At 38.1% G+C, this 17,427-nt stretch overlaps 1 protein-coding gene across 5 annotated transcripts in view; it reads left to right on the top strand.

Moving 5' to 3' along the window:
- The window catches only part of LOC134670708 (brain tumor protein), a 502,486-nt gene that overhangs the window by 412,974 nt on the left and 72,085 nt on the right, over positions 1-17,427 (top strand). The window contains exon 1 of one of the 5 annotated variants that reach the window (XM_063528520.1): positions 9,852-10,211. The exons of the other annotated variants lie outside the window; for them this stretch is intronic. Coding sequence (XP_063384590.1) covers positions 10,189-10,211 — 23 coding nt within the window. The 5' untranslated portion in view covers positions 9,852-10,188. Of the gene's footprint in view, positions 1-9,851; positions 10,212-17,427 lie in introns of those variants that run through there. 5 annotated transcript variants of the gene reach the window in all.

The following is a 17,427-nucleotide window of genomic DNA, read 5'->3' as shown; positions in this document are numbered from 1 at the left end:
ATTAATTATTACTTGAAATCTTTTAACTTATAACACATTTATTTTCTTTCTTCAAACAAAAACGTCACTTTTGACTCTTGACACTGACATATCCAATCCATATCGTGTCAATATCTAGTACATATTTGACGTATCTCATTGTTCGATATTGCTGCTTGTATTTGTGAGACGCGACGGGAACGTCCTGCTGACCCATACAATGTACATGTACAGGTATAGTTTAGGTATTTATAGCCGCATCCTGCCGATGCGTGCCATATGCGACATATATGCGCGTGCGATTATGCGCGGACTACTTTACGTCAAGTGTTACTGGCGATACGTTCGTTTTATTGAATACAATACATACTATTTGTTCAAATACTTCAAAAAAAAACTATACTTCAAATATTTTGAGTCCAAAACTGAGAAAAACAATATAACTGAGAAAAACTATGCTTATGTATGTACCTACATATGTATATAAAATAAATATAAATAAATATTGGTGGACATCTTACACAGATCAACCTAGCCCCAAACTAAGCAAAGCTTGTACTATGGGTGCTAGGCGACGATATACATACTTATGTAATGAAAATTATCAAAATCAAATCCGATATATGTACCTATATTTTTTACCTGTTTTCAAATAATTTCCTAATTATTACCATTACCAACAGTAAGCTTTTTTATTTATCTAAAAGCTTTCCGTTTTCAAGCAAACTTGATAGACCTTACATTTACCCTTTTTATATGTATAGATATACATACTTCCCGCCGTATCAGCTTTCGGCCTTGCACCTTGCAATATATTTAACCCAGTATAATAACTCCTCGATTTTTTTTAACTGTAAAGCCCAAGAATTATTATTAGAATTATCAAATAACTGTACCTATTTTGTTTTACTTAATGCCTAAAATTTAAAAACAGACACCTATCTGTTTGTTTCATCTTCACGTAGATATTATGCACAAAAAATAACATAAATCATAAAACATCGAGTTGCAGGTTACAGTAGGGTACATAAACAAGGAAAGCCTTGGGATTTGAAAATACATTTGCTTCGCTGAACCAATTCTAATACCAATCGTCAGTTATTTTACGATATCGAGCACGCAGGCCACTCAACCCTTGTTTATTTTACAAAGTTATTGCCGCGTGTCGTGTTTATTTGCACTTAAACGTTACACAGAAACTGTATACCTACATACTACAGTTTGGGTTTCCAAAACCACTAACAAAAGGTTTTTAAGGGTCAACAATGCGAATGTGACACCCTTGAGATTGCAAGCTGTAACCGCAAGTCATCAGGCGGAGCCACATTGGCGCAAATTCTAGTTTTTACAAAGCGACTGCCGCCTGAACTTCAAACCCAAAGGGAAAACTAGGCCTTATTGGGAATAGTCCGGTTTCCTCACGACATTTTCCTGTACTGAAAAGCAATGCTATTAAATTATATAATGGTTTATGGAGTTCTTGCATGTTAGTTTTTAGTTTTTGACGATTGTGTTGTAAATTCTTATAATTTTGGCTTAGGCAAAGTTGTACTGTAATTTAGTTCATGAAATAAATAATCTAATCTAATCTAATGGTAAATATACGGCCGGCCACTAGCTGATGCGGTTGCACGGAGCGGATGAGCGCGTAAACGAAAAATTGTATGAGCTACGCTAACTGGCGCGGACGCCTGCGGCGATTTTTACCTACAATGCCACAAGACCTGCGTGGCGTGCGCCCGCTCCGTGCACCCACCTCAGCCAGCGACGCCCTACATCAATATAGTATGTGCCTATTTCGTTCAAAATTCCAAGAAACTCTTTGGTACGAGCATTTTAGCCACCGCAAACTATTAAAATACTGTTTATAATATTTTCACCGTGCCGACGCCATATGCGAGGCATGTGCAAGCATGTTAAAAATCCGAAAGCGCTGGACCCCCGCGATACAGACCAGCACATGTCGTTTTGCGGGCCGAGGTGGCCGTGACGTCATCTTTTGCAACCAAGGGCCGTTACGAAAAATTGTGTTGGAAACTCGTGATTTCGGTTTCGGTGAATCTTATACATATGTATTTTATATATTATACACGCGCTTATTATATACAGCTAATAGCTTCAGTGACTCGACTCGAGTGATTATTAGTTATGCGATGGTTCAGGTTGTCAAGAGTTGACGTTTGACAGTTCAGTTATCGCAAAACATGGCGCCATCTGGCTGTCATACTAGGAACACGATTTATACACGTCTGCACGATCGATGAATATATTGGCTGTACGGAGCGGACAACGTATTTATCTGGGCGTACAAGAAAGAAATCCATAATTTGCCAGTCAAATATGAACCAGTATATCTAATATATAGAGTTGATATTGGTTTCGGTGAATCATCCACTTGAGGGCTCTCGAACGTCGCTCTCATTAATCAGTACCTACAACAGTATACTGAGGACTGTTGTCCCCGTGGTCGAAACCGGCCAGGACAGTATAACTATGATACCCCACATGGTGGCGGTGGTTCTTTTTAGGGTTCCGTACCCAAAAGGTAAAACGGGACCCTATTACTAAGACTTCGCTGTCCGTCCGTCCGTCCGTCCGTCCGTCCGTCCGTCCGTCTGTCTGTCACCAGGCTGTATCTCACGAACCGTGATAGCTAGACAGTTGAAATTTTCACAGATGATGTATTTCTGTTGCCGCTATAATAACAAATACTAAAAACAGAATAAAATTAATATTTAAATGGGGCTCCCATACAACAAACGTGATTTTTGACCAAAGTTAAGCAACGTCGGGCGTGGTCAGTACTTGGATGGGTGACCGTTTTTTTTTGCATTTTTTTTCCGTTTTTTTTTTCATTATGGTACGGAACCCTTCGTGCGCGAGTCCGACTCGCACTTGCCCAGTTTTATTCTTTATATTTTCTATTTTACACGTGGAACTTATTATTACTAACAAATCTACGGGACCAATTGTCTGGCTACCTGAAACCCTTTGATAACAGGTACACGGCTTAATCCGTTTTTTGCAGGCTTAAAAGGTTTTTTTGGTTTTTATTTAAGTTACTTAAGGCGACGCCTATAGAGTATAGACCTACGATATTACGGTTAAGATAACAATAACGTCTTGTATTTGAATACCTAATCGGTCCGTGCGTAGTTATTCCTATTCTCCTCTATATAATATTTAAAATAGCGAGAAAAAAAAATCAAAATAGCGAGAAATAAATAGCGTGTGTAAGTTTATGTGTGCGACTGTAAAATGACGCTCAGGATCCGTAACTGCTCGGAATAACCCCCTGGTCCTAGCCAAGATGACAATCGTTAGTAAAAAACGATGTATGTATTGTACATATTTTTATGTGTCTAATGTATTTTTGTTTTTGTTACAGGTAAGTTCCGTATTCCTGAGTATCACCTCATTACAGTTTAGAACTAAACACGGTACGGTGTACAAAATCAATTGACTAAATGTAGTAAAGTACAGTCACCTGCAATGTTACTCTTCAAAGGCCGCAAAAATATGTGACACGCTCTTATGGGTCCAATAAATAAGATCAGGTCAGATATTTTTGCGGCCTCCGTTGTGTAACATATTATTGTAGGTGACTGTACCTATAAATAATCATTTCAGCTCAATTATTTAGGTGTTTTTTATTTAATGATTTTGCGGTACCTATTGTTTTTATTAAATACAGTGGCTTCTGCTGGGAATGATGTTGATTGATAAAAACTACCGTATGTCCTCCCCGGGCCTCAAACTATAAATCTTCATCTAAATTGGTTTAGCGGTTTACGCGTGAAGAGGTAACATACAGAGTTACGTTCGCATAATAATAATAATTAGTATAAAGAGCTCCTCCTCATAGACATGACCATCTGCCAACAAATCCGGCGGAACAGGGGTGCCCTCTCGGCCGCTTGGATTGACTACAAGAAGGCCTATGATTCGGTGCCTCATTCATGGTTGGGGAGGGTCTTAGAGTTGTATAAAGTTGATGCAGCTTTGAGAGCCTTCCTAAGCGCGTGTATGGGACAGTGGACCACAGTCCTTCGTCAACCAGGTGGCGGGGACGACCGTCCTGGCCCGCAGGATTTTATAAGGATTGAGCGAGGAATTTTTCAGGGCGACAGTCTGAGTCCCCTGTGGTTCTGCCTAGCTTTAAATCCCCTCAGCACCCTGCTGAAGGATTTGGGACTAGGTTGCCGGCTTCGGAGAGAGGGTGAAGTCATTTCTCACCTTCTGTACATGGATGACCTCAAATTATTTGCACCAAACAACCAAGACCTGTCGGAGCTACTGAAAACCACGGAAGTCTTCAGTAGTGCCATCAACATGGAGTTTGGTGTCGATAAATGTGCGGTTATGCATGTACAGCGGGGGAGGGTTGTAAATTCAACAAATTTACAACTGTCTGAGACAATGTCTTTCAGATCTATCTCTGAATCAGAAACCTATAAATACCTTGGTATGTCACAGTCGTTGGGTATTGAGGACGAGGGTATTAGACGGTCGGTGAAGGAGCGCTTTTTCAGTCGGCTCACAAAAGTCCTTAACAGTCTTTTGTCAGGAGGCAACAAAGTGCGCGCCTTCAACGCCTGGGTAATGCCCCTACTCACATACTCCTTTGGCATACTAAGGTGGACTCAGACCGAGCTGGACGCCCTGGATCGGAGGGTCCGATCACTGCTCACCACACATCGCATGCTACACCCACGCTCGTCAGTTATGAGATTGTACATCCCACGGAAGTGTGGAGGCCGAGGCTTCCTAAACGCCAAGGATCTCCACAACCGCGAGGTGTACAATCTCAGGAACTATTTCCTTAACAACGAGTGTGGGATGCATCGTGATGTGGTGGCAGTAGATAGGAACCTCACGCCGCTTTCCTTGGCAAACGAGAACTGGCGCAAACCTGTGGTACTAAGTACTGCGGATCGCAAGGCGGCATGGGAGAGTAAGGTGCTACACGGGCGGTTCTACAAGGCCCTCACGGGACCCGATGTGGACCTGCTCGCGTCGGTGAACTGGTTACGATTCGGGGACCTCTTCGGAGAAACCGAGGGTTTTGCCTGTGCAATTGCAGACGAAGTGATGATGACGAACAACTATCGGAAATATATCCTGAAGGACGGTACGGTCGACATTTGTCGGGCATGCCGCCGTCCCGGAGAGTCACTCAGGCATATCATTTCCGGTTGTTCTCATCTTGCTAACGGCGAGTACTTGCACAGACATAATCTCGTAGCCAGGATTATTCACCAGCAACTTGCTCTTCTATATGGCCTTGTGGACTGCGAAGTACCGTACTACAAGTACTCACCTGCGCCTGTTCTCGAGAATGGTCGTGCCACGCTCTATTGGGATCGATCTATCATCACTGACAGGACTATTGTAGCCAATAAGCCTGATATTGTGATAATAGATCGATCGCAACGTCGGGCCATGCTCGTTGACATCACCATCCCCCATGATGAGAATCTCGTGAAGGCCGAGAAGGACAAGTCCAGTAAGTACCTAGACTTGGCTCACGAGATAACCGCCATGTGGGATGTTGATTCGACGATCATTGTCCCGATAGTCGTTTCAGTGAACGGTTTAATAGCGAAGAGTCTCGACCAACATCTCGAGAGACTCTCGCTAGGTGGTTGGATCAAGGGACAGATGCAGAAGGCGGTGATCTTGGACACGGCGCGGATAGTACGTCGGTTCCTCTCTCTGCAGCCCTGACCACCGGTAGCTTGGGCCTTGCCCCGCTGCTGGCGGCACCCTAGGTTAGGTTTTTTATAATGTGTTTATATGTATTTTTATTGTTTTGTAAGTGTTTTTATATTTTACTTTTATATTCATATTATAAAAATACCTAACCTAAGACGATAAATAAATAAAGAGAATAATTAGTATGAATTTTGAACAAAAGGGTAGGGACATATTTATGATTTCCACTTGCTACGAACGTGGCTGTCTTATTATTTCACTTTCATAACATTCACCCATAATCGTCTGTTTTTGGGTTTCTCTTGGTCTGACCTTTTTGCACAAGTAATAGTTTCACCTACACGGTTTTCCATTATTTGCCCAGAGGTCAGGGTTACGGCGTATCCTTTGATTGTTTAATGGTTGACTCACACCTGCGCTATTTGGCGGCGTTACCCAATCCAGTTTCGTTGACTAGACGGTGATTAAAGGTGTTTCCTAGAAAATTACCGGTTTCAACTCGTTTAGGCTTGTATTTTCGTATTGACTTTTTCGAAACTTCGTTAGAACTTTAAAAATCAGTTATCAATAACTAAAATTGATAATGTTGTTAGGTTAGATTATAGTATTACGTAGGTAGGTATAAAATAAATACGAGTATGCTGGTGCTCAGGCAAATGATATCAGAATGACATTTAGTTAACTGGCATAGGGCTCCTGGTTCTGTTTAGGTAAACGTAAGCAATAAACGGATATAAAAAAAAGTATTAATTTAAAACTTACGACTTGCCACATAACTGACATAACTTTTCTAAATATTTGGGGCCTACTTCACCACAGCGACAATTGACACCTGACACTGACATTCCTGCCCATTTCTGGGTCTAAAAGTAACGAAAGGTACCTAGCCTCAATATTTACTTGTAGGACCAGCAATGTACTGGCAATTATCAAGTGACTATTGTCATCATGGTGAAAGAGGGTAATAGTTTATATAATTTTACGAAAAAAAGAAACATAGACTAGTAAATTTCGCTTCATTAAATAACCAACGTCACCCCAAATTACAGAAATGCCGCAAAAACAATCCACAATGTCCCGAAATGTCCCACGGACAATAGCAAACTTGTATCGACAATTACTGGTCACCAACTTTTCCATCCAAGTCCTATTTCCCGCGCGTACCATATCCCTATTACGACACTATTGGGATACGTCAGTTTTCTCCCGAGGGGCCAAGATTGAAATTACATAAAGGTCGTGTTGTCGGTCAAATAAGTAGCTAAGTTTAGGGGCCAAAAATGTTGAAGGTTTGAGAATAAGTGAATTTATTATAGACTAATGAAGTGTACATAGTCGTATATCAAGTTAAGATACCTATCTATGAGTTATAAGTTTGTACCTATGTGGAGTGACGAGAAAGGATCGGATTAAGAATGAGTATATGAGAGGAAGTTTGAAAATAGCTCCAGTAACGGAGAAAACGAGGATTGCTAGGTTATCGTGGTATGGGCATGTAATGAGGAGGGATGAATGCCATATAGGCAAAAGAATGTTAGGGATGAATGTTGATGGACGGAGAGCGTTTGGTTAGACCTAAAAAACGATGGATGGATTGTGTGAAAGAGGTAATGAGAAAGAAAGGAGTGAGTGCTGAGGACACGAAGGACAGAGGAGAATGGAAGAGGAAAACATGTTGTGACAGATCCCACATGACGTGGGATAAGGGCAGGGAAAGAAGAAGAGTTATAAGTACCTATACCTATGAATTACATACATAGAAGCAATATCGAGATATCACAGGCACATAGCTTTTAATAACTGGAGTCCCATTTAAGAGCTTACCCCACTGCCGAAAACCTTGCAATACATTTGACGTCCCCTCCCCCGCAAAAATCGGCAGACTGTCTTGTACAGATAATGACAGCCATGACGTCTCCAGTTACTAAATACTCTAAGGCACATTGTATACTATTTATTGCACTTCAGTAGAAGATACAGCTGTAGGAAAACAATTGGATGCTGCTGACCCTGCTTCTATATCATACAAATACATATTATAGATTTCGCAAGTGTGAAAATATGAACAATAATTAAAAGCTGTTTTTTTTTGCTTACCAGAATTTATAAAACGCTTTGTATCGTTATCCGTCTGTATTGTAGATAAGGAATACTTATAGGTACTTACCTATTAAGATATTAGGTATAAGCAATGTACAAAACTCGATTTACATTTGAAAAAACCTAATCCTAATAGTAAATTAAAATATCATCGATTTACTCTCAAAATTGAAAATACACTTAAACAAAAAAAAACATTTTGTTTATGTACAAACTATAATCCATCAGCAGTTGCTATACATAAAATCAATTAACAACACAACAATACGTTAATCACACCCACACACACACACACGGCAAACACACACGTGCCCGCGCATGTGTGCGGCGGCAGCTGCAAAACTCGAATCCCGCCGCCCGCGGTTCCCAAACTTTTATTATTAACTGCAGGGAATACGATGAATTGTGACTCGTGTTTTGTGTTGCTTTGAATTTACTGCAACTGTTGCGATCGTTTTATTAATGTAAAAAAGCATGTTGCTTTTTAATGTGTGTTGTTTTTAGAAGATTAATGTGTTCAATTTAGTATATTGAAGCTTTATATTCAAGGGACAACGATAACAAAAATTACGTTTATATTTCTCTGTTACAACATACACCGCGCATTACACATATTCTACTTAGACCCGCTTTGGAAAGATATATAGGTAACCCGTAATATTTATAAGTGCAATAAATAGTTAGGTACACATCAATTCTAGAACACGTCGTCTTATCTATCAGATTACGGCCTTGAACATAACACGTTGCAAAAACGAAACCCTACAAACGTGGAATGACAATAGCAAAACTATGTATTCTGCGGCCACAGCCAATAACACGTTGGCAAAGATTTACAAATTCACCCGGCGACGCCAACTGTCAATGCCGCGTCAGGTTGAGGGTTGCCACAGTGAAAAATATACACCACCGGCTCGAACACATCGACTTTTTAAACAATTCTTGTTTATTTAGATATATCTCGGAAACGGCTATTACGATTTCGATGAAATTTTTTATATGGGCGTTTCGGGGGCGATAAATCGATCTAGTTAGGTCTTATCTCTAGAAAAACGTGCATTTTTGAGTTTTTATGTTTTCCGAGCAAAGCTCGGTCTCCCAGATTAGATTTCTATGTAAGATTGAAATATAAAAAATTACATTAAACTAAATTATTATGCGTCAGATGAATTGAAATTGAGCAATGTAATATCATTTTAGTTGTATATCGTTTTCTGTACAAGTTTATGTATAGTTTTGTTGACGCCAGCTTAGCGTCGAAAAGCAGACATTTACTACTTATCGGATATTTAAATGCTTAGTATTATGAATCAAGAGACTTAAGGAATAATTATTCTCACTACTATTTTACGCAAGCAAAATTAATGGGCAGACTCTGGCAACCCTGTATAGGTGACAATGTCCCTTAGTTGATGCGTCATTCACCCACGCCCGCACAATAAGGGCTAAGTAAATAAAAACCTGACTAAAGGCATAATGAGATATTCATTCACAAAGACCATATTATCGTAGGAAAGAAAATTATTCCGAAAATGTTCTATTCTTTCCAAGAAATATCTTCGACCATCACATATTGAGGTCGATAAACCCAACAATCTCCACGTGTACACAAATCCGTGTCATTTACCTGTTTTATACGTTAACAAAAACAATTAAACTCCAGGTAACTCACACTCACATGGAGAAACAAATAATTGGTGGCAGGTTTATTTGGCGTTAGTCTAAATATGAATAACAGACTGATTAAGCACATCATAATCTAAATCACTGCCTTATACCATAACAGGCCGCAACATTGATTATAATCGGCACAACGACATTCGTTTAAAGTGAATAAAACAAAAAAAAACACGTCCATAAAGTTTAATCTGTATACGAAGTAGAATAACTCCTCGGTACAATGAACGCGGGCCGATTACCTTGAAAACGTGTATGCGAGATCTGTACTAAAACAAAAAAATAAGTACGTTATTATAAACGATACGAAAATAGCACTGGACTACAATACCTCCGCTCGCCCGACAAGTTAACGTGAGTGGAGCAAAACAAAAAAAAAACTAATTTCCCTTAAAATTATGCGTAGCCACAAAAAAGTAATTAACACATACACAAACAGATGTTTGAGAACCGTCAGTTTTCGGTAATATAACTAGTAGGGTACTTTTTGTTGTAGACATCTCGTCCGTAACGTATGGGTGCCTTGCCTGCATTCTTTTTTCCAAAACTTGACCCCCTGTTTCAGTTATGATCCGACCGTTGCCGCGAACGGTTGTGCGCTCGGAATTCTAGTCAACGCCAAATTGTATTTCTAAGTTAGTGTCGTGTAGCTTAGTTTAGTTTTAATTGTGTAGTTTGAATTGTTTTTAAGATTGGAAGGAGAATTATTTGCTTTTAATGAACGGATTTGGATTGCTTTGGTGAGTTTGTTTATTTTTCTTTGTTAACGCCGCGTGCCGGTTATAAAAATACAAGGTATTCATCTTGTGTAATACCTACTTGATATTTCATTTTGTGATTTTATATAAACGGTGTATAAAATTACCTAAATCAAGTTACGGTTATTTATAAAGTTTAATTAAAGTAGAACTTTTTGAATATCGGAATTTTAATTGAGAATTTTTTAAATATAACTCTGCGGGACTTCCAAACAAGTTATTCCGAAGTTCGTTAGATTAATTAAAATGTCTTAATTCCTACAGAAACAAAATGGCCTTACATTTTTGAAATATTTTTAGTGTAAGAAATATAAGATTGCCCTCGAAATTTTATTAGGCGCTACGCAAGTTAAAATTTAATATCTTTGGAAAACTAACTTAGAACTTTACCACAAAAATTCGTATCCTTTTTCTTTAGCTTTTTTCTTGATGGCTTTCGTAATTGCTATAAATGAAATAGCTGGTATCTACGGAATGTACATAACTGACGATGTTTATCTACAACGATTTCTTGGTCTACCTGCTTTATTCAATTAATATTCTGTGTAGTTCAAATTAATAAATACTTGATCAGATAGACATTAAACGTTAAATCTTTAGGCTAACTTGAAAATCAATTATTTTTCATCATTGTCTTGTACGACACGAAGAAATTCCAAAGCTCCTACGTATAAAAGATTTCCAGCCTAAGGAAAATCCGAATTCCTTTTAAAAATATAACTCAGTTTACCTTTCGTAACGAGAAACGTATTAGTCCGCCAGTCTGTGCGTATCTTTGAAACTGAACCTGCCTCCCAAAGTGATTGGCCGAGAGCTCTCAACAAATTACTTCGCCGGGTGTCTGTCTTTGTTCCGCCGCGGGTCGCTTTCAGAAAAAATAAGACTTACTCGAGTATGACTAAACATTCCGAGGATCGGCTCTGAACGCTTTAAAAGGTGCAACTACCTATTCGTTTTTTATAGTGTCTAACTAAAGTTGGTTGCCGGAAGGTTTCGGCATAAAAATCATGTGTCGACCGAAGGTTCGGTTTCTAAATCATGTTTCGGCCGAAACTAGAGCAAAATCAAACCTTCGGTAAATTCCGGTTTCGGTCAGGCTCAAAAAAAGCTCAGATTTAAAAAAAACCGTGTCTAAGGCACGCTTCTAGGGCTCCGTTACCATCAGTGTTTTTTTTTAACCTGACGCTTGGTTTTTGTTTACTTATGTTATGTATTTGCCTTTATAATCCCGCTAAGTTATAGATTTGAAATGCTCGTATGTTTGGTCGATACTTACTATATTAAATACATACAACAAATATAATATGTAATTGCGTTTTTTCTATGTAAGGTCATATCATATTTGCAAAACGATAACGGTTAAATTAAAGGCTTGTTTCTATGTTAGGTTGGTATTATTTAATAAAGGTCTTTTATATATATTTAAAACAACATTAAAGTAGCATCAAAAACTTCTTTTAAACCTATTCAAATATAGACAAAAATAAATTACTTTTATTACAAAAATTAAAATTGAAAAGAAGTAGTAAATTTAATTCAACATTAAAAGAAGATTAGCGTTTTAAGTTCAAAATTACCAAAAAGATGAAGTATGTGAATGTAGGCCAGGTTGCGATACTAAACGACCCGACAATACTGTTTCATTCTAGATTCCATCTCAAAGCGTGCATTGAAATTAGTCCATCACTTACTTACAGGTTAGGTAACAACATGTAACCAAACGGTCATTATTACTTTCAAATTTAGGTCTTATATATATTAGGATAAGGTTTAATTTTAAGTTGTGTGCGTGATTTAAAAGTCTCAGTTCAAATGTTAAATAAACGTTATGAAACCTACGCACTAGGATAAATATTCCAATCGATCGCCGACCGCAGGTGAGAGTCCATCTGTGAGCGTAATCTTCAACTGCACGTAGATGTTAGGATTCTTGAGGTCACGGTTAGAGTCTGGCTAGCCAAAAATTGGTGACAGATATTTCGTTGTTGTATCACCAATTGTCTATGATTAAAAAAAAGCTAAAAGTCAGTTGTCAATTTATGTCATTCATTCAAATTGTTTGCGGTTTATAAGGGGTTTATTTTAAATAATATTAATAATTTCTATACTGAGTGAGGTTTGCAAACTATTATTTAAGCTCGTAAATTATTACGACAATGTGCGATGTCGACGTGTAGCGTTGTATAACGAAAAACTGCAATGTTTACAAGTCCTAACCAAATGTAAACAAATTAGGAGGTTGGTGCTCTATAAATATTTTGATACTTTAAGTACTAGTTCTAACATTTGCCTATTACTTTGATTAAGGACGTGAATTTTTTTAATGCCTGAATCTCATAAACAGGACAAGTGTATAAAGAAACGGATAAATTAAAATTTCTGAAAAATATCCATAAAATCTAAATATTGGAACGTAAACATATGTGTTTGTCGTTGACTGTACTTTATATAGTGGTAGAATTTATGTGAGCTGACTTTGAGTGCACGTAAACGTTTATTTAACTTATTTCCTTAGGTACCTTATTTGTGCACATGAAAATCAAAAATATTGTCTAGTATCAAAACAATTATTCCTACTACACAAAGTGTGACCAGTCCAAGATTTTTTGAATTTCCCGCCAAACATTTGTGTAAAATTTCAGTAGCCAGACTCTATCTGGTCTAAGTTGGACTGTAGAATGTAGATTAGCGATGGGAATTGAACTTAGTCTGATGTGGCGTCTCATTTGAGTTAGTAAAAGGTGGCTTGGTAAAAATCTGAACGATAACGATAACTTAAATAAGTTTTTTTTTATTCAGGACTAGTTTATGCCCCAGTGCGTGAAACAGCTCCAAAATTTGCCTAATTTAAACACTGATAAAACAACAACATTCATTCATACTAAATAACTTACTTAATAATTAAAGAACCTAACATTTATAATAGCCATCAAAAAATCTCAACTATGTATTTTCATGAAGAAAAAAATTAAGTTGTATGCAGTGTATTTTCCGTGCATACTACACTCAAGAGCAATAAAATCTGGCCACTAAGTATATGAAAATCCATACAACAAGATTCGTTTTCATTGTTCACAAGTTTATGTAGTCGTGACACTCGTGACTGGTAGTTTCCGGCACGCTTATGGGATATTTTCAACACATTAGCGCCATGTTTATTTTCATTAAGTTTAAAGAGAAGTCCGGAAGAGGCCTATTACTTGGCAGGGATAAGTAGCTTTGGCCCGGGGGCCAGCGTGGCAACCTGTATGCCCAATTAGGTATAATGTTACACTTCGTGTTCTTTTAGGCTTATATTAACTTGAGCATATTGCAGATTAGAGCAATGAAACAGTATGTAGTAGTGCGACGGTTCCGTACCATCACACCATATTGTAAATGCTTTGATATTTTGCTTTTTATAATTTATACTTTAAACATTTCATTAAGATTTGTATTACAATCACACTAAATTTGTTATTCTGTAGGTATTATGTTTAGTCTCTCCAGAAAGTCTAGAAGACAAAAAGTGTATTTACCAAGAAAATAAATAATTTTGCTGAGTACACACACACTCAGTTGTGTGAATATATTCTGCTTACTACTTACGAAGCCTAGAATTAGGATTAGTAGATGTGTAACAGAGTTATCATCAAATTTGATCTTAAGGCAAGTCGAACAATTTATTAATCGTGTTAAAAATACCTTGATCGGTATCCTTCGTTTTAATCCACGCCTACCAGTCTTATTTTGAGTAAACAGGAAATGTATCTCGTAATATCACAACGCCTTCCATCTTTGAACTCTTAGACAATAGTATCATGATTCATGTCCAAATCTATTTGACCCGATTTTTTCAATGTCGATGTCAAAAATTACTGTACACCTTTGCACCTTATTCCCATCTAATAAGACGACAAATGCATAGTTACATTTTGACTTCGACTGTTATGAATTATGATATGTAAATGTGAAGGTAATCTTGACTCCTTTTAGCAATGCATTTTGTAATGAGTGCGAGCGGGATGCGAAGCAAACTCGAAAGTTATAGCTTGGTTTATATAGAACGTTTCCGTATGTGTATAATGAGATTACAACTTCGTGGATACGTGATGAAGATGGGTCTGCGTATAGACGATCTATGTGTTAACTTGACAAACCAACCCTTGAGGTTATGCCAAGATTAGTATGAGCAATATTGACGTTTGATTTCATGTACATATACTCTTTATTATTGTCCAATCTGGTGTAAATAAACCAAACTAGTTTTCATAATAAGATCTCATATTTAAAAGTTCATCTTTGAGGTTAAACACGATTAAACGAGATGATAAAATAAGCAATTAAAATATGAAAAAAAGTACTATTTTTATTGACATGTAGGTAAGGTATATCACATGTCTATTATGACATCTATAATTTCAAACAATCTATCGTTATCATAGCCCCACGCAATTATATTATAAACATAAACATTCATATGTTATGTTTACACATGTCGTAGTATATGAATTCATTGCTCTACTGGTCTAATTTTATGTCTATACACGGTGTTTCTTCAATGTCCATGTACTCGTACATATTTAACTCGAAAGGGGCCCACTGATTAACAGTCCGCCGGACGGTATCGGCCTGTAAGTTAGAACAAAATTTTGACAGTTCCGAACAACTCGCAGGCCGATAACTGTTAATCAGTGGGCCCCTGAAGAATAGTCTGGCGTTGCTAAGGTTGCTGTACGTCAAGATTTTTCACTGGTCCTCTGACAAGTCAAGATTTTTGGTCCTTTACCATGGATCCATTACCAACCATTGGATACCAGGGGATTTGTCAAATTTCAGGGTTTTTTAGATACTAACCATAACCACTAGTGGCTCTGTGAGTAAATAAATGGTGGACATCGCGGACCCCCATGACTTTAATTAAAGCTTACACGATTTTCACTTAGAATTGTGTACAGTCACCTGCAATAATATGTTACTCTTCGAAGACCGGAAAAATATGTGATACGCTCTTATGGCTACAAATAAGATCGTGTCAGATATTTTTGCCTCCGCTGTGTAGCATATTGCAGGTGACTGTACGGTAGTACTATTATTTATTCTGTACCTAGACGTTGATTAAACACCCTATATGTGTATGGAAGTGTCTTTTCCCACAATGACGTCATACGTAACCTTAGCTTACCGATGGGAATCTAATATTAAGCAGAATGCTCGCGTGAACTTTGTACCTAATTGTTATTGTTGCTTTATTTTCCTTGCTTCATTTCTTGCTAGTTTTTTTACCGTCTACCGTACCGTATTGATCATAATTATGTATTGATAAGATTATTCCTTTGGGACGTTTTGAAATTGGACTTTTTTAAATAGTACGTAATAGGTTCTTTACAATTTATAATGTGACGGTCTGACGGTACGTGATATTGATGTACTTAGGTCTCTCGTTAGGTTTTTTAGCGGTTTTATTTACTGAATACTCGTACAAATTAGTACGGTTACCATCAGTTTGTCACTGACATAAACGCCGTCGAGAACGTAATTTACTTTCTATACATCTCGCTCGCACTCGCATATAAGTGCAAACGGGATGTATAGAAAGTAAATTACGTTCTCGACGGCGTTTATGTCAGTGACAAACTGATGGTAACCGTACAGTTGAACATGACCAAACCTTAAGTACCTCAACCACAAGAAAATAACTTTGTGCCGAACCGTCTTACGGCGGGATTCGGGAAATGAATGAGAGATGCATTAGATATGAAATATTAAACATATGTGACGTTCCACGGCAAAAAGGTACCAATACCCCGGATGAATATTGGAGCTGCGTTGATAATAGCGTAAGCGCCAGTCGCCATAAGGTACCTTTTGCCGTGGAACGTCACATATCTTTACTATTTCGTATCTAGTGAATCTCTAATTCATTTCCCGAATCGCGCCGTTACGTAGTTAAACAGTAGACCTATTCCAAAGCCTATTTATTAATAATTTATTTACTTTGTTTCAGGTAAGTGTATCATCCTGCGTCAAGACAGCCCTGAACATCTCAATATACTTGTGTATTCAGTATGTATTAGTATATTTATAAATCTGGGTTATCAAAGGTTTCCAATTAACCTATAAAGCCGATCCCTTAAAGCAAGAGCCATCAACTATTCGTACCTAGTCCGGAGCCAGATTACGGGCAGCGTCTCGATTGTAAACTCAAATAGTTATTAGTACGGCTTGGTCATTAGTGAGGGGATTTAGTACCGAGAGACGCGGATAGCGTTTACCCCTTTGAACGCCACCACAGAATAAATAATAGTACTAAGTAAAAAAGACTCACTCTCTAACAAAACGCGTCTGATACGATCAGCACAGATATGGCCGCTAGGTGGCGACAGCGCCACGCGCAGCTTATGGCAAACCCCAAAATTGGGGCCGAACGGATGTACTTTTAGGTACCTGTAGCAAAGCGACAAATCGCGGAGTGAGACACGCCTGACGCCACGCCTATCGTGTGCGGCGCGTCATCGTCATCGTGAACCTTGTCAGAATGCATGAAGTTAGTGGTGAAAGGGTTAAATACAGCGAGGTATTTCACGAAAAGGTCTACTTTGTCGGGGACGTGTGTGTCAGCTACCTTAATAACCTTGAGAAATATGTATTAGATACCGTTGAATTTAAAGTTAAGTTATCAAACGTTATCATGCCATATATCGGCTTCTTAGATTTATCACTTTTATCAGAAGTGTTAAAAATTTGTCACGTGTCACGTATCCGACACTTTTTCGAAATTCTCCAGCATTTATGAATTTGGGAGTTGTATCGCTATTGCTTTTACATGATTCAATCATAGATTTAGGTTTCAATTTCATGTCTGGTTTAAGCTTCTATAATTTCAGTACGACGTTGTCAACTTGACGTCGGGATTACCTACAGAAAATCGAAACGGTGTTCTTTTTTTAGACTGTGACCCACGTTCCACACTTCCTTCATAGACTTTTCCGGTAGCCATACCTTTTCTTTATGCCCCAAAATACCTCAAACTAAGGTCCGGGGTCGTATCACCGTCTCTCTCACTGTGAATGAATAAATCTACGACCCCGGTCATCAGTTTGGTTTGCGGAAAGTAGTGTCACAAAAACGCTCCTCGCTCCGCTCTTCACCGTGCGAGTTATAAAACAGCGACCGTCGAATTTGCTATTCAGATTTCAGTTAGCTCCGCACCCGATTT

Source organism: Cydia fagiglandana, chromosome 14, assembly GCF_963556715.1.
Source record: "Cydia fagiglandana chromosome 14, ilCydFagi1.1, whole genome shotgun sequence".
Lineage (NCBI taxonomy): Eukaryota > Metazoa > Arthropoda > Insecta > Lepidoptera > Tortricidae > Cydia > Cydia fagiglandana.
Note: the sequence above shows the minus strand (reverse complement) of the source record. Positions and strands in the feature narration are given on the sequence as shown.